This window comes from Hemitrygon akajei, chromosome 6 (assembly GCF_048418815.1).
Source record: "Hemitrygon akajei chromosome 6, sHemAka1.3, whole genome shotgun sequence".
In the NCBI taxonomy this organism is placed as follows: Eukaryota; Metazoa; Chordata; class Chondrichthyes; order Myliobatiformes; family Dasyatidae; genus Hemitrygon; species Hemitrygon akajei.
The window spans coordinates 41,560,712-41,578,382 of record NC_133129.1 but is presented as its reverse complement, the minus strand read 5'-3'; the positions used below and the strand labels follow the sequence as shown (position 1 = coordinate 41,578,382).

General features: G+C 41.1%; 1 protein-coding gene across 1 annotated transcript in view; it reads right to left on the bottom strand.

The window, feature by feature from the left end:
• dmgdh (dimethylglycine dehydrogenase) overlaps positions 1-17,671 on the bottom strand; it is a 113,661-nt gene that overhangs the window by 24,731 nt on the left and 71,259 nt on the right. The window contains exon 10 of the mRNA XM_073048217.1: positions 5,738-5,903. Within this exon, the coding sequence (XP_072904318.1) occupies positions 5,738-5,903 (166 nt within the window). The remainder of the gene's footprint in view (positions 1-5,737; positions 5,904-17,671) is intronic.

Below are 17,671 nucleotides of genomic sequence, written 5' to 3'. Positions count from 1 at the left end.
GTAAAGGAAGAGAGTGGGATCATGAGAAGGAACTGTAATCACATTGATTGGTGAGCAGGCCTGAAGGGGCAAGTTGCCTACTTCTGCTCCTATTTTATATGCTTTCTGTATTTTTGGAGCTTATGAGCAAATGCTCTCCAAACCAGAAAAGGATGAATATTTAACCATATAACCATATAACATTTTCAGCACAGAAACAGGCCATCTCGGCCCTTCTAGTCCGTGCCGAATGCTTACTCTCACCTAATCCCACTGACCTGCACTCAGCCCATAACCCTCCATTCCTTTTCTGTCCATATACCTATCCAATTTTACTTTAAATGACAATACCGAACCTGCCTCTACCACTTCTACTGGAAGCTCGTTCCACACAGCTACCACTCTCTGAGTAAAGAAATTCCCCCTCGTGTTACTCTTAAACTTTTGCCTCCTAACTCTCAACTCATGTCCTCCTGTTTGAATCTCCCCTACTCTCAATGGAAAAAGCCTATCCACATCAACTCTTATCTATCCCCCTCATAATTTTAAATACCTCTATCAAGTCCCCCCTCAACCTTCTACGCTCCAAAGAATAAAGACCTAACTTGTTCAACCTTTCCCTGTAACTTAGGTGCTGAAACCCAGGTAACATTCTAGTAAATCTTCTCTGTACTCTCTCTATTTTGTTGACATCTTTCCTATAATATGGTGACCAGAACTGTACACAATACTCCAATTTTGGCCTTATCAATGCCTTGTAAAATTTTAAATTACATCCCAACTCCTGTACTCAATGCTCTGATTTATAAAGGCCAGCATACCAAAAGCTTTCTTCACCACCCTATCCACATGAGATCCCACCTTCAGGGAATTATGCACCATTATTCCTAGATCACTCTGTTCTACTGCATTCTTCAATGCCCTACCATTTACTATGTATGTCCTATTTGGATCATTCCTACCAAAATGTAGCACCTTACACTTACCTGCATTAAACTCCATCTGCCATCATTTAGCCCACTCTTCTAACTGGCCTAAATCTCTCTGCAAACTTTGAAAACCTACTTCATTATCCACAATGCCACCTACCTTAGTATCATCTGCATAATAAGCTGGTAAGGAAGGCGGGCTCTGTTGTGGGCAAAGTACTGGAGAGTTTAACATCGGTAGCTGAGCGAAGGGCGCTGAGTAGGCTACGGTCAATTATGGATAACTCTGAACATCCTCTACATAGCACCATCCAGAGACAGAGAAGCAGTTTCAGCGACAGGTTACTATCGATGCAATGCTCCTCAGACAGGATGAAGAGGTCAATACTCCCCAATGCCATTAGGCTTTACAATTCTACCGCCAGGACTTAAGAACTTTTTAAAAGCTATTATTAATGCTTTTTGAGATAGTGATTTAGATGCATATCATATTTTTTTTTACTGAGTTAAGTATTGTATGTAATTAGTTTTGCTACAACAAGTGTATGGGACATTGGAAAAAAGTTGAATTTCCCCATGGGGATGAATAAAGTATCTATCTATCTATCTATCTATACTTACTAATCCAATTTACCACTCCATCATCCAGATCATTAATGTATATGACAAACAACATTGGACGCAGTACAGATCCCTGAGGCACACCACTAGTCACCGGCCTCCAACCAGACAAACAGTTATCCGCCACTACTCTCTGGCATCTCCCATCCAGTCACTGTTGAATCCATTTTACTACTTCAATATTAATACCTAACGATTGAACCTTCCTAACTAACCTTCCATGCGGAACCTTGTCAAAGGCCTTACTGAAGTCCATATAGACAACATCCACTGCTTTACCCTCGTCAACTTTCCTCGTAACCTCTTCAAAAAATTCAATAAAATTTGTCAAACATGACCTTCCACACACAAATCCATGCTGACTGTTCCTAATCAGACCCTGAATATCCAGATAATTATATATACCATCTCTAAGAATACTTTCCATTAATTTACCCACCACTGATGTCAAACTGACAGGCCTATAATTGCTAGGTTTACTCTTAGAACCCTTTTTAAACAATGGAACCACATGAGCAATACGACAATCCTCCGGCACCATCCCCATTTCTAATGACATTTGAAATATTTCTGTCAGAGCCCCTACTAATTCTACACTAACTTCCCTCAAGGTCCTAGGGAATATCCTGTCAGGTCCTGGAGATTTATCCACTTTTATATTCCTTAAAAGCACCAGTACTTCCTCCTCTTTAATCGTCATAGTTTCCATAACTTCCCTACTTTTTTCCCTTACCTTACACAATTCAATATCCTTCTCCTTAGTGAATATCGAAGAAAATAAATTGTTCAAAATCTCCCCCATCTCTTTCGGCTCCACACATAGCTGTCCACTCTGATTCTCTAAGGGACCAATTTTATCCCTCACTATCCTTTTGCTATTAATATAACTGTAGAAACCCTTCGGATTTATTTTCACCTTAATTGCCAAAGCAACCTCATATCTTCTTTTAGCTTTTCTAATTTCTTTCTTAAGATTCTTCTTACATTCTTTATATTCCTCGAGCACCTCATTTACTCCATGCTGCCTATATTTATTGTAGATATCTCTCTTTTTCCTAACCAAGTTTCCAATATCCCTTGAAAACCATGGCTCTCTCAAACTTTTAACCTTTCCTTTCAACCTAACAGGAACATAAAGATTCCGTACTCTCAAAATTTCACCTTTAAATGACCTCCATTTCTCTATTACATCCTTCCCATAAAACAAATTGACCCAATCCATGCCTTCTAAATCCTTTCATATCTCCTCAAAGTTAGCCTTTCTCCAATCAAAAATCTCAGCCCTGGGTCCAGTCCTATCCTTCTCCATAATTATATTGAAACTAATGGCATTGTGGTCACTGGACCCGAAATGCTCCCCAACACATACCTCCATCACCTGACCTATTTCATTCCCTAACAGAAGATCCAACATTGCCCCTTCTCTAGTCGGTACCTCTATGTATTGCTGCAAAAAAGTATCCTGCACACATTTTACAAACTCCAAACCATCCATCCCTTTTACAGTATGGGCTTCCCAGTCTATGTGTGGAAAATTAAAATCTCCCACAATCACAACCCTGTGCTTACTACAAATATCTGCTATCTCCTTGCAAATTTGCTCCTCCAATTCTCACTCCCCCATTAGGTGGCCTATAATCCACCCCTATAAGTGTTACTACACTTTTCCCATTCCTCAATTCCACCCAAATAGCCTCCCTAGACGAGCCCTCTAATCTATCCTACCAGAGCACTGCTGTAATATTTTCTCTGACAAGCAACGCAACACCTCCCCCTCTTGTCCCTCTGATTCTATCATACCTGAAGCAATGAAATCCAGGAATATTTAGTTGCCAATCACACCCCTCCTGCAACCATGTTTCACTAATAGCTACAAAACATCATATTTCCAGGTATCAATCCATGCTCTAAGCTCATCCAGCTTTCTTACAATGCTCCTAGCATTAAAATAAATGCATTTAAGAAATTCTCCACCTCTTCCTCTCTGTTTATCTCTAACAGTACAAAGAATTTTACTATCTTCTTTTTCTTCCTTCTCCCATACATCTGTTCCTACATTCTGGTTCCCCTCCCCCCTCGTATCTAGTTTAAATCCACTGGAGCCTCTCTAGCAAACCTACCTGCAAGAATATTTGTCCCCCTCCAGTTCAGATGTAAACTGTCCCACCGGAGCAGGTCCCACCTTCCCTGGAAAACTGCCCAATTATCTATAAATCTGAAGCCCTTCCTCCTGCATCATGTCTTCAGCCACGTGTTGATCTGCACAATCTTACTATTTCTAAACCCACCTGCACGTGGCACTGGTAGCAATCCTGAGATTGCTATCCTGGAGGTCCTGTCCTTTAACTTGGCACCTAGCTCCCTAAACTTACCTTTCAGGACCTCCTCACTTTTCCTACCCACGTCATTGGTCCCTACATGGACTACGACATCTAGCTGCTCACCCTCCCTCTTGAGAATACTGAGAACTCAATCTGAAATATTGCGGACCCTGGCACCAGGGAGGCAACAGACCATCCGGGATTCTCAATCTCTTCCACAGAACCTCCTATCTGTCCCCCTAACTATTGAATCCCCTACCACTACTGTTCTCCTCTTTTCCCTCCTTCCCTTCTGGGCTGAGGGTCCAGTCTTGGTGCCAGAGACGCAACCACTGCAACTTGTCCCTGGTAGGTTGTCCCCACCAACAGTATCCAAAACGGTATACTTATTGTTGATGGGAATGGCCACAGGGGTGCTCTGCTCTTCCTGTCTATTCCCTTTCCCTCTCCTGACAGTCACCCAACTACCTGTCTCCTGACTCCTAGGGGTGACTATCTCCATGAAACTCCTGTCTATTTCTGCCTCTGCCTCCCGAATGATCCGAAGTTCATCCAGCTCCAGTTCCCTAACATGGTTTGTCAGGAGCTGCAGCTGGATGCACCTTTTGTAGGTGTAGTCATCAGGGACAGCTGTGCTCGCCCTGACTTCCCACATACTGCAAACGGAGTACTCAACTGCCCTAACTGCTGCCTCCATTACCTACTCCTAAGCTAATTAGATTAATTAAAGGAGCTTACCCGGCCTTACTTCACCTGGAGTTAAGCTCGAACTCAGCCTCTGCTCGCTTTTAAAATTCCCCTGCTGATCTCAGAGGCCGACTTTCACGCGCTTGCACAGTCACACGCCTGCGCAGTCTAGCCTCTTTGCCCCGATCAGTTAAAAACAGCTTCTCTCCGAGCTTCTTTTACCTCTTCCCTCACCGCCTCTTGCTTCAATTTAAATGACCGTTGAAAACTTCCTCTCCTTTTTAAACCTTTGGCGCACTACGTCACGCGCCTGCGCAGTCTAGCCTCTTTGCCCCAATCAGTTAAAAAAAAAGCTTCTCTCCGAGCTTCTTTTACCTCTTCTCTCTCCGCCTCTTGCTTCAATTTACAAGGTGGAGCCATAAAGTGATGCCATAAGGAAGAGCTGGACAACATGATAATTATGAAATTAACGACAGTGTTGGAGACATTAGCTGGACATCTTAGCTTTGGAATAATAGTACTGCACTGGAATAATAGCTCTGGGTTAAGAAAAGAAGTGTTGCAGAATTGAACTTTGATGTGCATGTAGGTGAATGTATAGGTAATGGAGGAGAAATTGTTTTAAGAGACACTTGCTGTCATGTGATAAACAGGATGTATTCAAAAACACCATTGGTATAGAGGTGGAAATGGAAAACATTTGGACTGTCATACTTCTGACAACTATTTAAAAGAAGAAAGACAACATGTTTGACTACACTGCTCATGGAGGAGAAATTATAGAGAATGAGAAAGGGTACCATGGTTTAATTGCCATAATGAAGCGGTATTGAGCAGCTTTGTAATGGCCAGCTTCATGATTCCAACAAATTGAGGATAAGTGATAATAGAGATATACTTGCAGGTAGTCTTTTATTAGGGGGAAGGGAAGAAATCAAAAGCTATGAATCAAGAACCATGGCAAGATTCAAACTGGAAATCCTGTTTTTTTTTAATTTTGAGGGGATTTGGGGGAGAAATTAACATCATAGAATGCATGACATGTTACAACATGAACCTGATAATTTTTCTTTACCGTTAATGTCCTATAAAAATTATTTTTATTTGGAAATAATATCAAGAAAGGTGTACCATTGTAAAAATGAATATATATATATTGTCAGATTGTCAAATCCTATATGATTGCAAATATCTACTAACCTTTGGAATGACATTTGCAATCAAGCGGTCCAATAGCTTGGAGGAGTCTTTTCCTTTCATTGAAAATTTGCCAAAAGGTGTAAGGTCAAAAACGCCAACATTTTCCATGACCAGTTTACATTCTCGACGGACTGGTTCAAACCAGTTTGTTCGGCGAAAACTAGGTCTAGGAATGGGTTAAACAAAGCCATGTTAGAAAACGTTTGTAAGTCACATTTACATTGAACAACTACGGTATTCTCTTCAAAATATTTAACAAAAATAACTTCTAATTATATTGTGCCCTTCATGAGCTTAGAACATCCAAAACGTTTTACAATCCTTTCCATGCTTTTGGAGTGTAGTCACTGCTTTAATGGAGGAAAAGGCACAACCTATTTACAGGAAGCACTCCCGAGCATTTTTAGAAGTGCTAAATGCTAAATGCTCAATGCCGGTCTGAAAGATTATCCTAGATTTTTTGGAGCGGACTTGAACATAGTCTTCTTTTAAATAGCTGTCGGAAGTATAACAGTCCAAATGTTTTCCATTTCCACTTTGTAACTTGATGCTTAAGAATCATTAGGCAAAAGGTCACACTAAAAGAAAGACTTGCATTTCTTTCTCAACCTCTGAACATCTCAAAGAGCTTTACAGCCAATTAGTTCCCTTTGAAGTGTACTCATTAATGGAGGAAATAAGGTAGCCAAATTGAATATAGCAAAATCCTACATGGAAATTTCTAGATAATCGGTCTTTAGTAGGTAGAAATAATTAAGTTCCCTTCTTCTTCAGCGTGGTGCCTATGGATTTTATATTGCATGTCCAACTGAGACTGCAGACTCAGTGGCCACTTTGTTAGGTATACCTGTGGACTGGCTCATTAATACATACATCAAATCAGCCAATCATGTGGCAGCAACTCAATGGATAAAAGCATGCAGACATGGTCAAGTGATTCAGTTGTTGTTCAGACCAAATATCAGAATGGGGAAGAAATGTGATCTAAGTGACTTTGACCATGGAGTGATTGTTGGTGCCAGATGGGGTGGCTGGAGTATCTCAGAAGTTGCTGTTCTCCTGGGATTTTCACGCGCTACCATCTCTAGAGTTAAAAGAGAATGGTGAGAAGAACAATAAATATCCAGTGAACGGCAGTTCTGTGGGCAAAAACACCTTGTTAATGAGAGGGATCAGAGGAGAATGGCCAGACTGGTTCAAGATGACAGCAAGGCGACAGTAACTTAAATAACTACGTGTAACAACAGTGGTGTGCAGAAAAGCATCTCTGAATGCACAACACATTGAGCCTAGAAGTGGTTGGGCTCCAGCAGCAGAAGACCTCGAACGTACTCTCAGTGGCCACTTCATTAGATACAGGAGGTACCTAATAAAAATGGCCACTGAGTATAGCATTAACATGGCCTTCAAACTCCCACAGCCATTTCAAATATAATTAGTCCCAGCCTGTCTCTTATATGGACCCCATTCCATTCTCACCAGTGTTCTCCATGTTGTATATGCCCCAATGATAAGGCTTTCCACATTCATGCCTCTGTAACATCTTGCTTTTTCCTGAACCAAACCTGGAGCCCCTGAGCACCTCAAATACTCTCACACATCTGCTTTCACTCGCTCTCCTGCTGGATAAAGGACAGAGTTTGTGTGGACTATATCTTCTGCCCACCAACTACCATACTCACTGGATCACCCTTCACAATTTCCACCAGCTTTAACAAGATTTCACCATTATCCTTCCACCCTTTTACAGATCCATGATCTGTACATCCGCCTCCACTAACCGCTCACCCTCTTCCCCAGGCGACTTCAGGGACTGCAACCTGCCAAGTGAAGTAGCAATCTCAAGTGCTTCTTTCATTCTTGGTTTACTATATTTTCCATTTACAAATCTAGGTCTCCTCTACACTAGAAAAAAAAGAAATGCAGTTTGTGTGTCTGCTTTCAAGAGCATTGGAGTTCAGTCTACAGGGGTGACTCAGAGCACTCTAACACCTGCAACTTTGTCCGGGTCCAACTCCCACACTGGAGTCTTGCATTGTTATAATAAGGTTCATATATGTATATATCTTTCATCTGGGCATAGAACAACATAGGAACAGGCCTTTCAGCCCACAAAGTTATGCCAAACTAATTAAGGCAATGACATGTGATTCTTTCTTTCTGCATATGGTCCATTTCCCTCCAATCTCTGCATATTCAATAGATAGTAGGTGCAGGAGTTGGCCATACGGCTCTTCTAGCCAGCACCACCAATTCATGTGTCTATCTAGGAGCCTCTAAAGTGCCTGCATCACCCCTGACAGTGCATGATGCAAACTTCTAGAATCAATAACAGATACTCCAATTTCACGTAACCTCTTTCACAATCTGGCCATTTCTTCTATCAGACATCACACCTCAATAAGCATTTCAAGCTGTCCTCAGCAACGAGTTCCACGTGCTGCAAGAACTGCACGAGGAAGAGGACCTATACAATGAATGGCAGAAGGTAATGGAGACCATAGTCTCGGCAATTCAAGAGGTACAAGGAGCCAAAAAGAACCAGCAGGAAGAATAGATCTCATCTGAAATGTTACACTAGATAAAGACAGAAGACAGAAGAAAGCAGTCATGAACAACAGCAGGACTAGAGTGGGAAAGGCCAAAGCACAGGAGTGGTATGTTCATATGGTAGTGAAGAAGAACACTAAAGCAGAGAAGCACAGTTATATACACAACTTGGCTGAAGAAGCAAAACAAGCAGTGGGACGTGGCAATGAGGAAGTTGTACGGCAGCACCAAGAAACTGTCCGGCAAGTACAGCAAGCCTGAGAGGCCAGTCAAGGACAGGAATGGAAAGGCCATAGTGGGAACAGAGCAGCAGCTGAACACTTGAAGATCTGCTGAAAAGACCCACACCTCTAAACCCACCTGACAGGAAAGGGGGGGGGGGCTTCCTTTTCAAGAGCCGATCCTGTACTGACCAAATAGCCACACTACACATCATAGTTGAGCAGTCATTTGAGTGGAATTCATCTCTGTACATCATGTTTGTTGATGATGAAAAAGCCTTCAACCACCTGGACAGAGAGAACCTGTAGAGAATCCTGCAGCACTGTGGAGTACTAGGCAAGATGGTCGGACTGACCAGGAATTCATACAAGGGAATGTCCTGCAGAGTCAACCAAGGTGGACAGCTCACCAGCAGCTTTCAGGTGAAGACAGGAGTCAGACAAGAGTGCCTGATGTCCCCTTTCCTGTTCCTTCTCATCATAGACTGGATTATGAAGACATCTACAGCACTGGAAAGGAATGGGATCCAGTGGACTCTTTGGAAACAACTGGACGAGCTGGACTTCGCTGATCATACAGTCGCCCTGTCCCATACCCACAAGCCAATGCAGGAAAAAAGAACAGGCCTGGCAACCACATCAGCACAAGTTGGCTTAACATCCACAAAGAGAAAGCTAAAGCCTTCAAGATCAACTCAGTCTACATCAGCCCAGTCACTCTCGAGGGAAGTCCACTTAAGGAGGTAGAAGTCTTCGCCTAACTGGGCACTGTCATTGACAGAAGGGCGGCACCGATGCAGATGTCAAGGCAAGCACTGGCATAGCGAAGGCAGCTTTCATCCAGTTCAAGGACATCTGGCCCTAAAAGGAGCTATCACAGCCCACTAAGATCAGGCTATTCAACTCCAGTGTTTGGTCAGTTCTTCTGTACAGGGCGGGGACTTGGAGGACAACAAGGACTCTCATTAGGAAAGTACAGACCTTTATTAATAGCCGTCTGAAGAAAATCCTCTGGATCTGCTGACCTTGAAGCTGACACCAAGTAGATGAGCTACACCTGAGGACAACTTGAAAGTCTGGCCCAGGACAGAGGACTCTGGTGAGCTGTTGTTAGCAGCCTATGCCCAGTAGGGGTGATGGGCTTAACTAACCGTTCCACCTTCTCAGCAACTCAAAACTGACTTGTTTCTCTCTTTCCCAGTTCTGACAATAGGTTTTTAACCTGGAATCTTACATATATTTCTCTTTCCATGTTTTCTGCCCGACCTGCTGAATTTTTCCAACATGCTCTATTATTTCAGATTTCCAGCATCAGCTGCTTTCTTTTACTTTCAATGGCACTGTCAGTACTTCCTTCATAAATGGACACCAGTCTAGACAGCTCATCTGAATTTTGCACTCTTGTCTCAACCTATAGTTCTGTACTGGCATTTCTAGACATGGACCTGAAAGCACAAGCGTCTGGCGTCAACTAGAATGTTCTGAATTAAAGCAAACACTCAGTGGCACTTTATTAGGTACACCTTTATACCTGCTTGTTAATGCAAATATTTAATCAATCATGTGGCAGCAACTCAATGCATAAAAGTATGAAAACATGGTCAAGAGGTTCAGTTCTTGTTCAGACCAAACATCAGAATGAGGAAGAAATGTGATTTAGGTGATTTTGACCGTGCAATGACTGCTGGTGTCAGATGGAGTGGTTTGAGTATCTCAGAAACTGCTGATCTCTTGGGATTTTCATGTACTACGCTGTCTAAAGTTTACAGTAAATGGTGAGAAAGATGTTACGACTGTGCCCCAACTCTGAGGGGCCGAAGGGTACAAAGTAGCCCCCTCCTTTTTGAGAATCGCAAGATCGCTATTAATTCAGGTCAGGAGACCCAGGAAATGAGGGAGAAACGTTTGGAATGTGTCCTGGCCTCCATGATACAAAGCCATGGATAACGGCCATTGTCTCTTGGAGACAGAATTGTGTATTGAGTACTGTACTATTCATTGAAGCCCTCAGGGAATGAGCAGAGGGGGCTGGTTGAGGGATTGCATCATCCCAACCTGATTGACATCTGAGACCCTGTGAGTAAGGATAAAAGAGGGTCTGGGGAACAACCCCTTCAGACGCACCAGGAGAAACACTAGAAATCTGGTGACAGCGTTTAATAGCGACAGCCGGTGGAGGGCCCACGTGTGTCCTTTCCCGTTGCCGGGATTGGGGCCTTACCACGGAAGACGGCTTAGCTAAAGAAGAGATCACCACCAATGAAATTTCGAAGGATTGACATCATAAAAAGGAAAAGCTGGCAAGTTCTAAAAATCCGTCTTTCTCCAACCAAAGGCTGAAGCCTGCATGAACTTGAGTGACTTTTATATTTCCATTGGACAATACATTATCCCCTAGACAACGATAGAGCTATTTCTTATTGATTATTATTATACCCGCGCTTTTAGATTTAGTACTGACAACTTATATTATCTGTATGTTTGCATTGATATTATTTTTGTGTATTTTTATCAATAAATACTGTTAAAAATAGTACCATCAGACTTCAATGGACCTCTCTATCTTTGCTGGTAAGTGACCCAGTTACGGGGTTCGTAACAAAGACAATAAACATCCTGCGAGCGGCAGTTCTGTGGGCAAAAATGCCTTGTTAATGAGAGAGGTCAGAGGGGAATGGCCAGACAGGAATGCGACAGTAACTCAAATAACCACATGCACGTTACAGCAGTGGTGTGCAGAAAAGCACAATACGTCGAACCTTGATGTGGATCAGCTGCAGCAGTAGAAGACCCCAAACATAAACTCGGTGGCCACTTTACTAGGTACAGGAGGCACATGATAAAGTGCATCTAACAATGATGAAAAATAATTACTAATGTGGACTCATTATCTTTCTTTTGTACTGCAAGGGATTTTCTGTTTTCAGATGTAATAAGGACAGACCAAGAACTCTACTGATTTCCCAAGCACTCATATTTAACTCGGATGCAAACATCATCCTTCCAGTTCTACCCTAAGAACCAGTTCTCCAAATGGAAGGACATTCAGCCTACATTTCTTTTGAGATGGTCAGACTGTCTGTGTGTGTATCTGCATCTGAAGCAACTGCTGAATCGAATTCACCCTGAGATTCTGAGCCCAGACTTCAGTAAATTCTCTGATGCTGCACTCGAGATCAGGAGACATGTCTGAGATTGAATGAACTACTCAACCCAAACTCCTCTGCAAATTGAGAAGCAACAGTGGAAACATGCTCAGATGTCCAGAGAAATAACAAAAGTATCATAGAAAGCAAGATTTGACTGCCTAGAAGGTGGGATAGAGAATAAAATGATCCTAAGGTCCTGCTGTTAAATTCAATAAGATCTATGTTTCCCTGGGGATAACCAGCATCCAACTTGTACTCCACCCAATATTTGTGGTCTTCCTTCTTCCTTATTATCTTAGGAATATTACAATACTTACTTAGTATAATTTATTGACAGATTTTCCATTGTGGAAAATATTGTAATTGTTTCTAATGCAAGCAAGTCAGTCTTAGATTCCAATCAATTACTTGTTGATTCCAAATAATTCAGCCATTCATTGCATTTTTTTGCATTAGAACAGTGAATAGTTCAATAAATTTAATAAGCATTAAAATAAAAGTATTAAAAGGAAATCAAGAAGGAAGTTATGCATTAGTGGATTGAGATTTTCTTGGAACAATTACCTTGGTTCTCTCAATAATCAATCAATTGTGTGGTACAATTTCCAGGCTTTATAAAGTAATTTGATCCAAGGTTTATACAGAATAAGATGAGCTTTGCTTAGACAATAATAGGAGACACTATCAATTGACTTGCTGAATTCCTCCAGCATTTTGTGCATGTTTCTTTCAATCACAGAAATGTTGGTTTAAGGAAAGGGAGATTAGATAACATCCTGTTCTTGACTTTAATCCAGCAGCAAATGTACCTGTTTGGACGACTGTTGAGGTCAGGGTCATTGCATATGGTAATGTTGAAATCCTGTTGCTACTTACTGCCAAAGTTCATATTAAATATGATGGCCACTCAGACAATTCTATTTTCTAGCAAGAAAATCTATGGCCTTTGGATAGAAGAGAACATTGCAAAAAGAAAAATTCTCTTTCTTGAAATAGCATATTCTAAAGAGAATACATCCATATGGATCCCAAAAAAATACTTCAGAGCCATTTTAATTTTTATCAAATCTAATCAAGCCCTGAGCGACATGTCCCACTAATTAATGTTCCCAACACTTCCCGGCACTGCACAGATACGTGTGATCTAGCTGTCATTCCACTGATGGAACACTGGAGGGCAGCAACAATGGGAGAGGCCAGTCCCCAACTGTGCATGGACGCCACACTGCACTGCCTCCAGCGTCTCCACTCCTGGACTGTAGCAGCATGCAAACCTGTGGCTTGAGGCCTAGTCCTTGTTACAACAGAGACAATGTAGCTTCCCTGCCACCTGCCTCCCCACCACACAGTGAAACAGTCCTAGGACATCTTGCATTATCACCGTCCAACAGAATCTTGCGAGAAACATCCAAGACAATCACCCATGGTTACACTGCATTCCACCTTTGTGCACCAACTTCACTGCTTTTGAGTAGCAGGCAGCTCCTCCAACCCCAATCCGGCTCCTCCAACATGCCAGCCAGCTCCTTTAATACCCTGGCCGGCTACTCTGATCAATGAGTGATGGGGTAGATCTGCAGTACCTGAAAATCTTGGAACCCAGTATTGCCTTGCAATCATAAAGAACACATTTAACAAAGGAAAAAAAACTCCCCCAAGAGACTGCTATGTCCAAACGTGCCACCATTTTACTGTAAGTTCATCAGTTTATCATTAAATAGATAGTAAGGCTCAGCAAACTCAATAGATTATTTCAAGACTCCCATTCCAACTTTGCCTATATAATCCAGTCATAGCATTACATTAATGACTTCAGGACCAATGAAAAGTTTGTAAAAAACTGGATATAAAACAAGAAGTGAAATAAAATTCAGATTTCTATCTTACCTGCCTCTCCTAAAGGTGCAAACTAGTTCCACTCAAATGACACCAGTAGCAGGAATTTCACCTGACTTCCTCCAAAGCAAAGGAGCAGTGAGGCCAGTGCAGCATTGCTATTTTAGTCAGCTGAGGTCAGCTACATCTTTACAAACCATAGGACAATTTAAAATGCGTCTCTTTTGGTTTGTCTGGCTAAAATCCACATCTGAGATATTTATTTCAAATTGGAACCTGAGATGCCAACTTTTGCACAAAGCAAATCTAAGCTGACAAACTAAAAGACTGCTACAAAACACTCAAGAAAATGAATGTATGAAAGCACAGACCAATATATCCATGTAGAGCATATAATATTTTGTTGGTAATTGTATGTACTGGAGATCTAGCCCAAATATTGTCTTCCATCCTTAGTGGTGTCCAAGGAAGTTTCACACAAGATTTATGATCTACACACTTCAAGAGTGGCTGAAGTGATTTTCCACTGCCTTCCTCATGATTTCTACAATTTTTACTTTCTTTTAATTAGTCCGCAGCTGAGGCCTTAGAACCCGAATAACATTTTATGTTAGAGGAGAAGAGACACACATTTGGCATATAAATGCCAACTGGACTCACGTGCACTCAAGAGAGCCTCAGTATCTACATGCAATTTTTAGATCTCTACTTTTTCAGGGACATGTTGAGTAGGTTCCAAACACAACTTTTCCAAGTTAGAATTCTGTAAGTATGTTAAAGATGCTACCTGACCTACTAGGTTCCTACAGCATTTTGTGTACGTTTACAAAGACTGACTCCTTTTTGGACTTGGCAAACCATTGTTAGAACTATTGAATAACTATTAACTCTTGCTTTCCATTCTGTGTTCAATAATGCCCCTCTATGCACTGTCCAAAATCTGTCTCTGTAAGAAACAGCTTCCAGCAGTTATACATTTGGAAATTAATAAAACTGTTAGAAATAGGAGCAAGAAAGGTCCATACTTCAGACTGCTCATGATTGACCTCCCTCAGTTTTATGTTCCTGCCCTAACTCCCATTTCCCTTGATTCCCTAAATGTCCAAGAGGCTACCTTTCTTGAATATCCTCAAGGAATAACCATTTCAAACCTTCAGACTGGAATTCCAAATATTCACAACCCTTAGAGCGAAGATATTTCCTCTTCTCTTAATCCTAATTGGCCAAATCATTATCCTGAAATGGTAATTTTAATTTTCAACTCTCAGTCAGAGTAAAAGGTCTCATTGCACCTCTCCCCATAACCCCAAACTTGCTTCAGTGGGATTATGTCTCGCTCTTCTAAATAGCAGAGAATATAGGTTTACTGGACTCATTTTCTCCTCTCATCTTGTGAATCTTTGTTCCATGACATATAAAATAGCATATTCTTCATTAGGCAACATAACAAAAACTATGCATGGTTTTCTAGGTCTGGTCTTACCAGGTCCTTGCAACAAAACATCCTATTCTTCTGCTCAAATTCCCTTGTAATAAAGGTTAATCTGCGATTTGTTTTCCTAAACATGTTAAATCTCTACGATTCATGTTCAAAGGCACTTGAATATCACTGAGTACCATTATTTATAGGGTTCTCATACTTAAAAGAAATATTCTGTTTTTCCATTCTACTTTACAAAGTGGATAATGTCACAATTCCCTATCTTGTACTCCATTTGTCACTTTGCAGTTAACCTATCTATACGTATCTTCACTGAGCTTCTCTGTATGTTCCTTGCACATTTTATTCTAGTCTACCTTTGTATCAAGAGCAAATATTAGTATTCCATTCCTCTGTCATTGACATTAATTGCTAATTGCTGAGGCCAGTGCATTGATCTTTGTGGCACTCCACTAGTTACAGTACATCCTGCCAACTCAATAGCGATCAGTTTATTTATATTGTGTTTTCTGTCTGTAATGCAATTCTGAATCCAGGATAATAGATTTACTCAATCCTACAGGAGCTTATTTGAAATCCAAATACACTACATCCACTTGTTCCTCCTAATTTACACTAGTAGAAACTTCTAATGGATTTGTCAAACATAACTTCCCTTTGATATATGTGTAGTCTGTGCCTAATCATATTATGATTTTATAAATATCCTGTACTGTTTAACTTATCACAGACTCTAGCAGTTTGCCCACTACTGATGATAAACTAACTGCGTCACAATTCACTGTTTTTTCTCTTTTTTCTTCAGTTGTTGGGAGGCATTCATTCCCTTCCAATCCATGAAAAACATTTTAGAAAGTATGAAGTCCATGAAGAATAATAGGAAGTAAGCTACCTAGCCTAGGGATTGTATCTGCTGCTCTCATCTCACCTTCAGAAAGTCTTCTTTGTCTCCTCATCCATTCAAAAATAGCCCCCACTCACTCACCATTACGTCAGGAGTGAAATATGGCCGAGCTTCGCAGAAGGAAAAACTGTGAGGTGACAGAGGGGGATTTTGAGACTCTACCAAATGAATTTCACCTTTGTATCTTTTTTCTTCTAAAGATAATCCTAATTTTCATTCAAATTCCAATCATACAAATAGATAAAGCATGGATTTCTTTTAAGAAAGACTTCTCTACATCCAATATATTGACCGTCATGGAAGTGGAGTTCTAAGGCCAGATTCCTACAGTTTACATTTTATTGGGCAAACCCCCACTATAGTCTATCAGCATCCCCTTCTAACTATAGAAGCTTTTACACATAAAGCTGCAAAGAAAAGGTCTCTCTCTCTCTCGCTTCTCCTCCTCTTCTTTTTGTCTCTCTGTCCTCCATAGAACCACAGAGCGTACATTCCTGTCTTGGGACATAGTTAACTCATCTGTAAACATACAAATGCAGAAATAATGAATTTATAACTAATAGATCAAGTTTTAAAGAAAAAAAACCTTATTAAAACTTTTTAAAAATTCATGTTCATGGACTGGAGGTGCAAAAGCAATATACAATTAAACCTGGAAAAATTCCAGATGATGTGAAAATCAGACTGACTGGAATTCTAATGAATGGTCTCAGTCCTGAAATGGTAACTCTGCCATTGCTTCTAAAAATAGAGCCAGATCTGCCGAGTGTTTCTAAAATTTTCTGTTTTAACAGCTTATGAGTTGATATTTCTGAGTCTAAACTACATTTGGGAGTAAGGTTTCAATTTTTTACTTTGTTGACCCACTGATGATACCAAGTCCCACAGGCTGAAGATCCCTAACACATGAGGCTATTATATACAGTATGTCAAGTGGAAATATCAGCATTCCATTTGCCCTCAACCAATATTTATGGAGATTTTGGTTCAGCCATGCATGATATAGTGTGCAGTCCTGATTGCCACATTGCAGGAACAATGTGGGGGCTTTGGAGAAGGTGCAAAAGAGGTTCTCCAAGAAGTTGCCTGGAATAGAGAGTATTAGCTATAAGGAGAGGTTGGACAAATTTGGATTGGTCTTTTTTTTGGAACTGCCAGAAGCTGAAGAGGTGATCTGACAGAAGAGTATAAAATTACGAGAGGCACATATAGGGTAGAAGGTCAGAATCTTTCTCCCAGTATGTACATCCAAGGTAAGAGGGGGAAAAGTTTAAAGAAGATCTGCAAGGCAAGATTTTTTTTAAAACACAGAAGGTGCCTGGAGTGTGCTGCATTGGGGTTGGTGAAAGCAAATATGACAGCAACATTAACGAGGCATTTACATAGGCATATGACAAGGCAGGGAATGGAGGGATATAGATCAGGTGTAAGCATATGGGACTAGTTTAAATCAGCATCATTGTAGACACAGTCATTGTGGGCAAAAGGGCCTATTCCTGTGATATATTGTTCTATGTTCTACATACTGCAGCTGCAAGATCACGAATTTCACTGGATAGACAGGGTTTAACAACCCCCATCAAACCTTCCCTTTGCAATTTATAGAAACTGAGGCCAGCTAGAGGGTACATACTGTTATTTGGCAGACACCACCTACTTTAACACAGGTTAAGAACTAAATCGCTTTCTGATTCCTATGGCTCAACCACACATCAAATAAACTATCAGAGTCAATGGAGAGCCCGTTCACTGGTTTTCAGTAACTGATATACTACAAGGACAGTGACAGGAACTGCACAAGTTTGTGAGTTCGGTTCATGTCCCTCCTCCCCT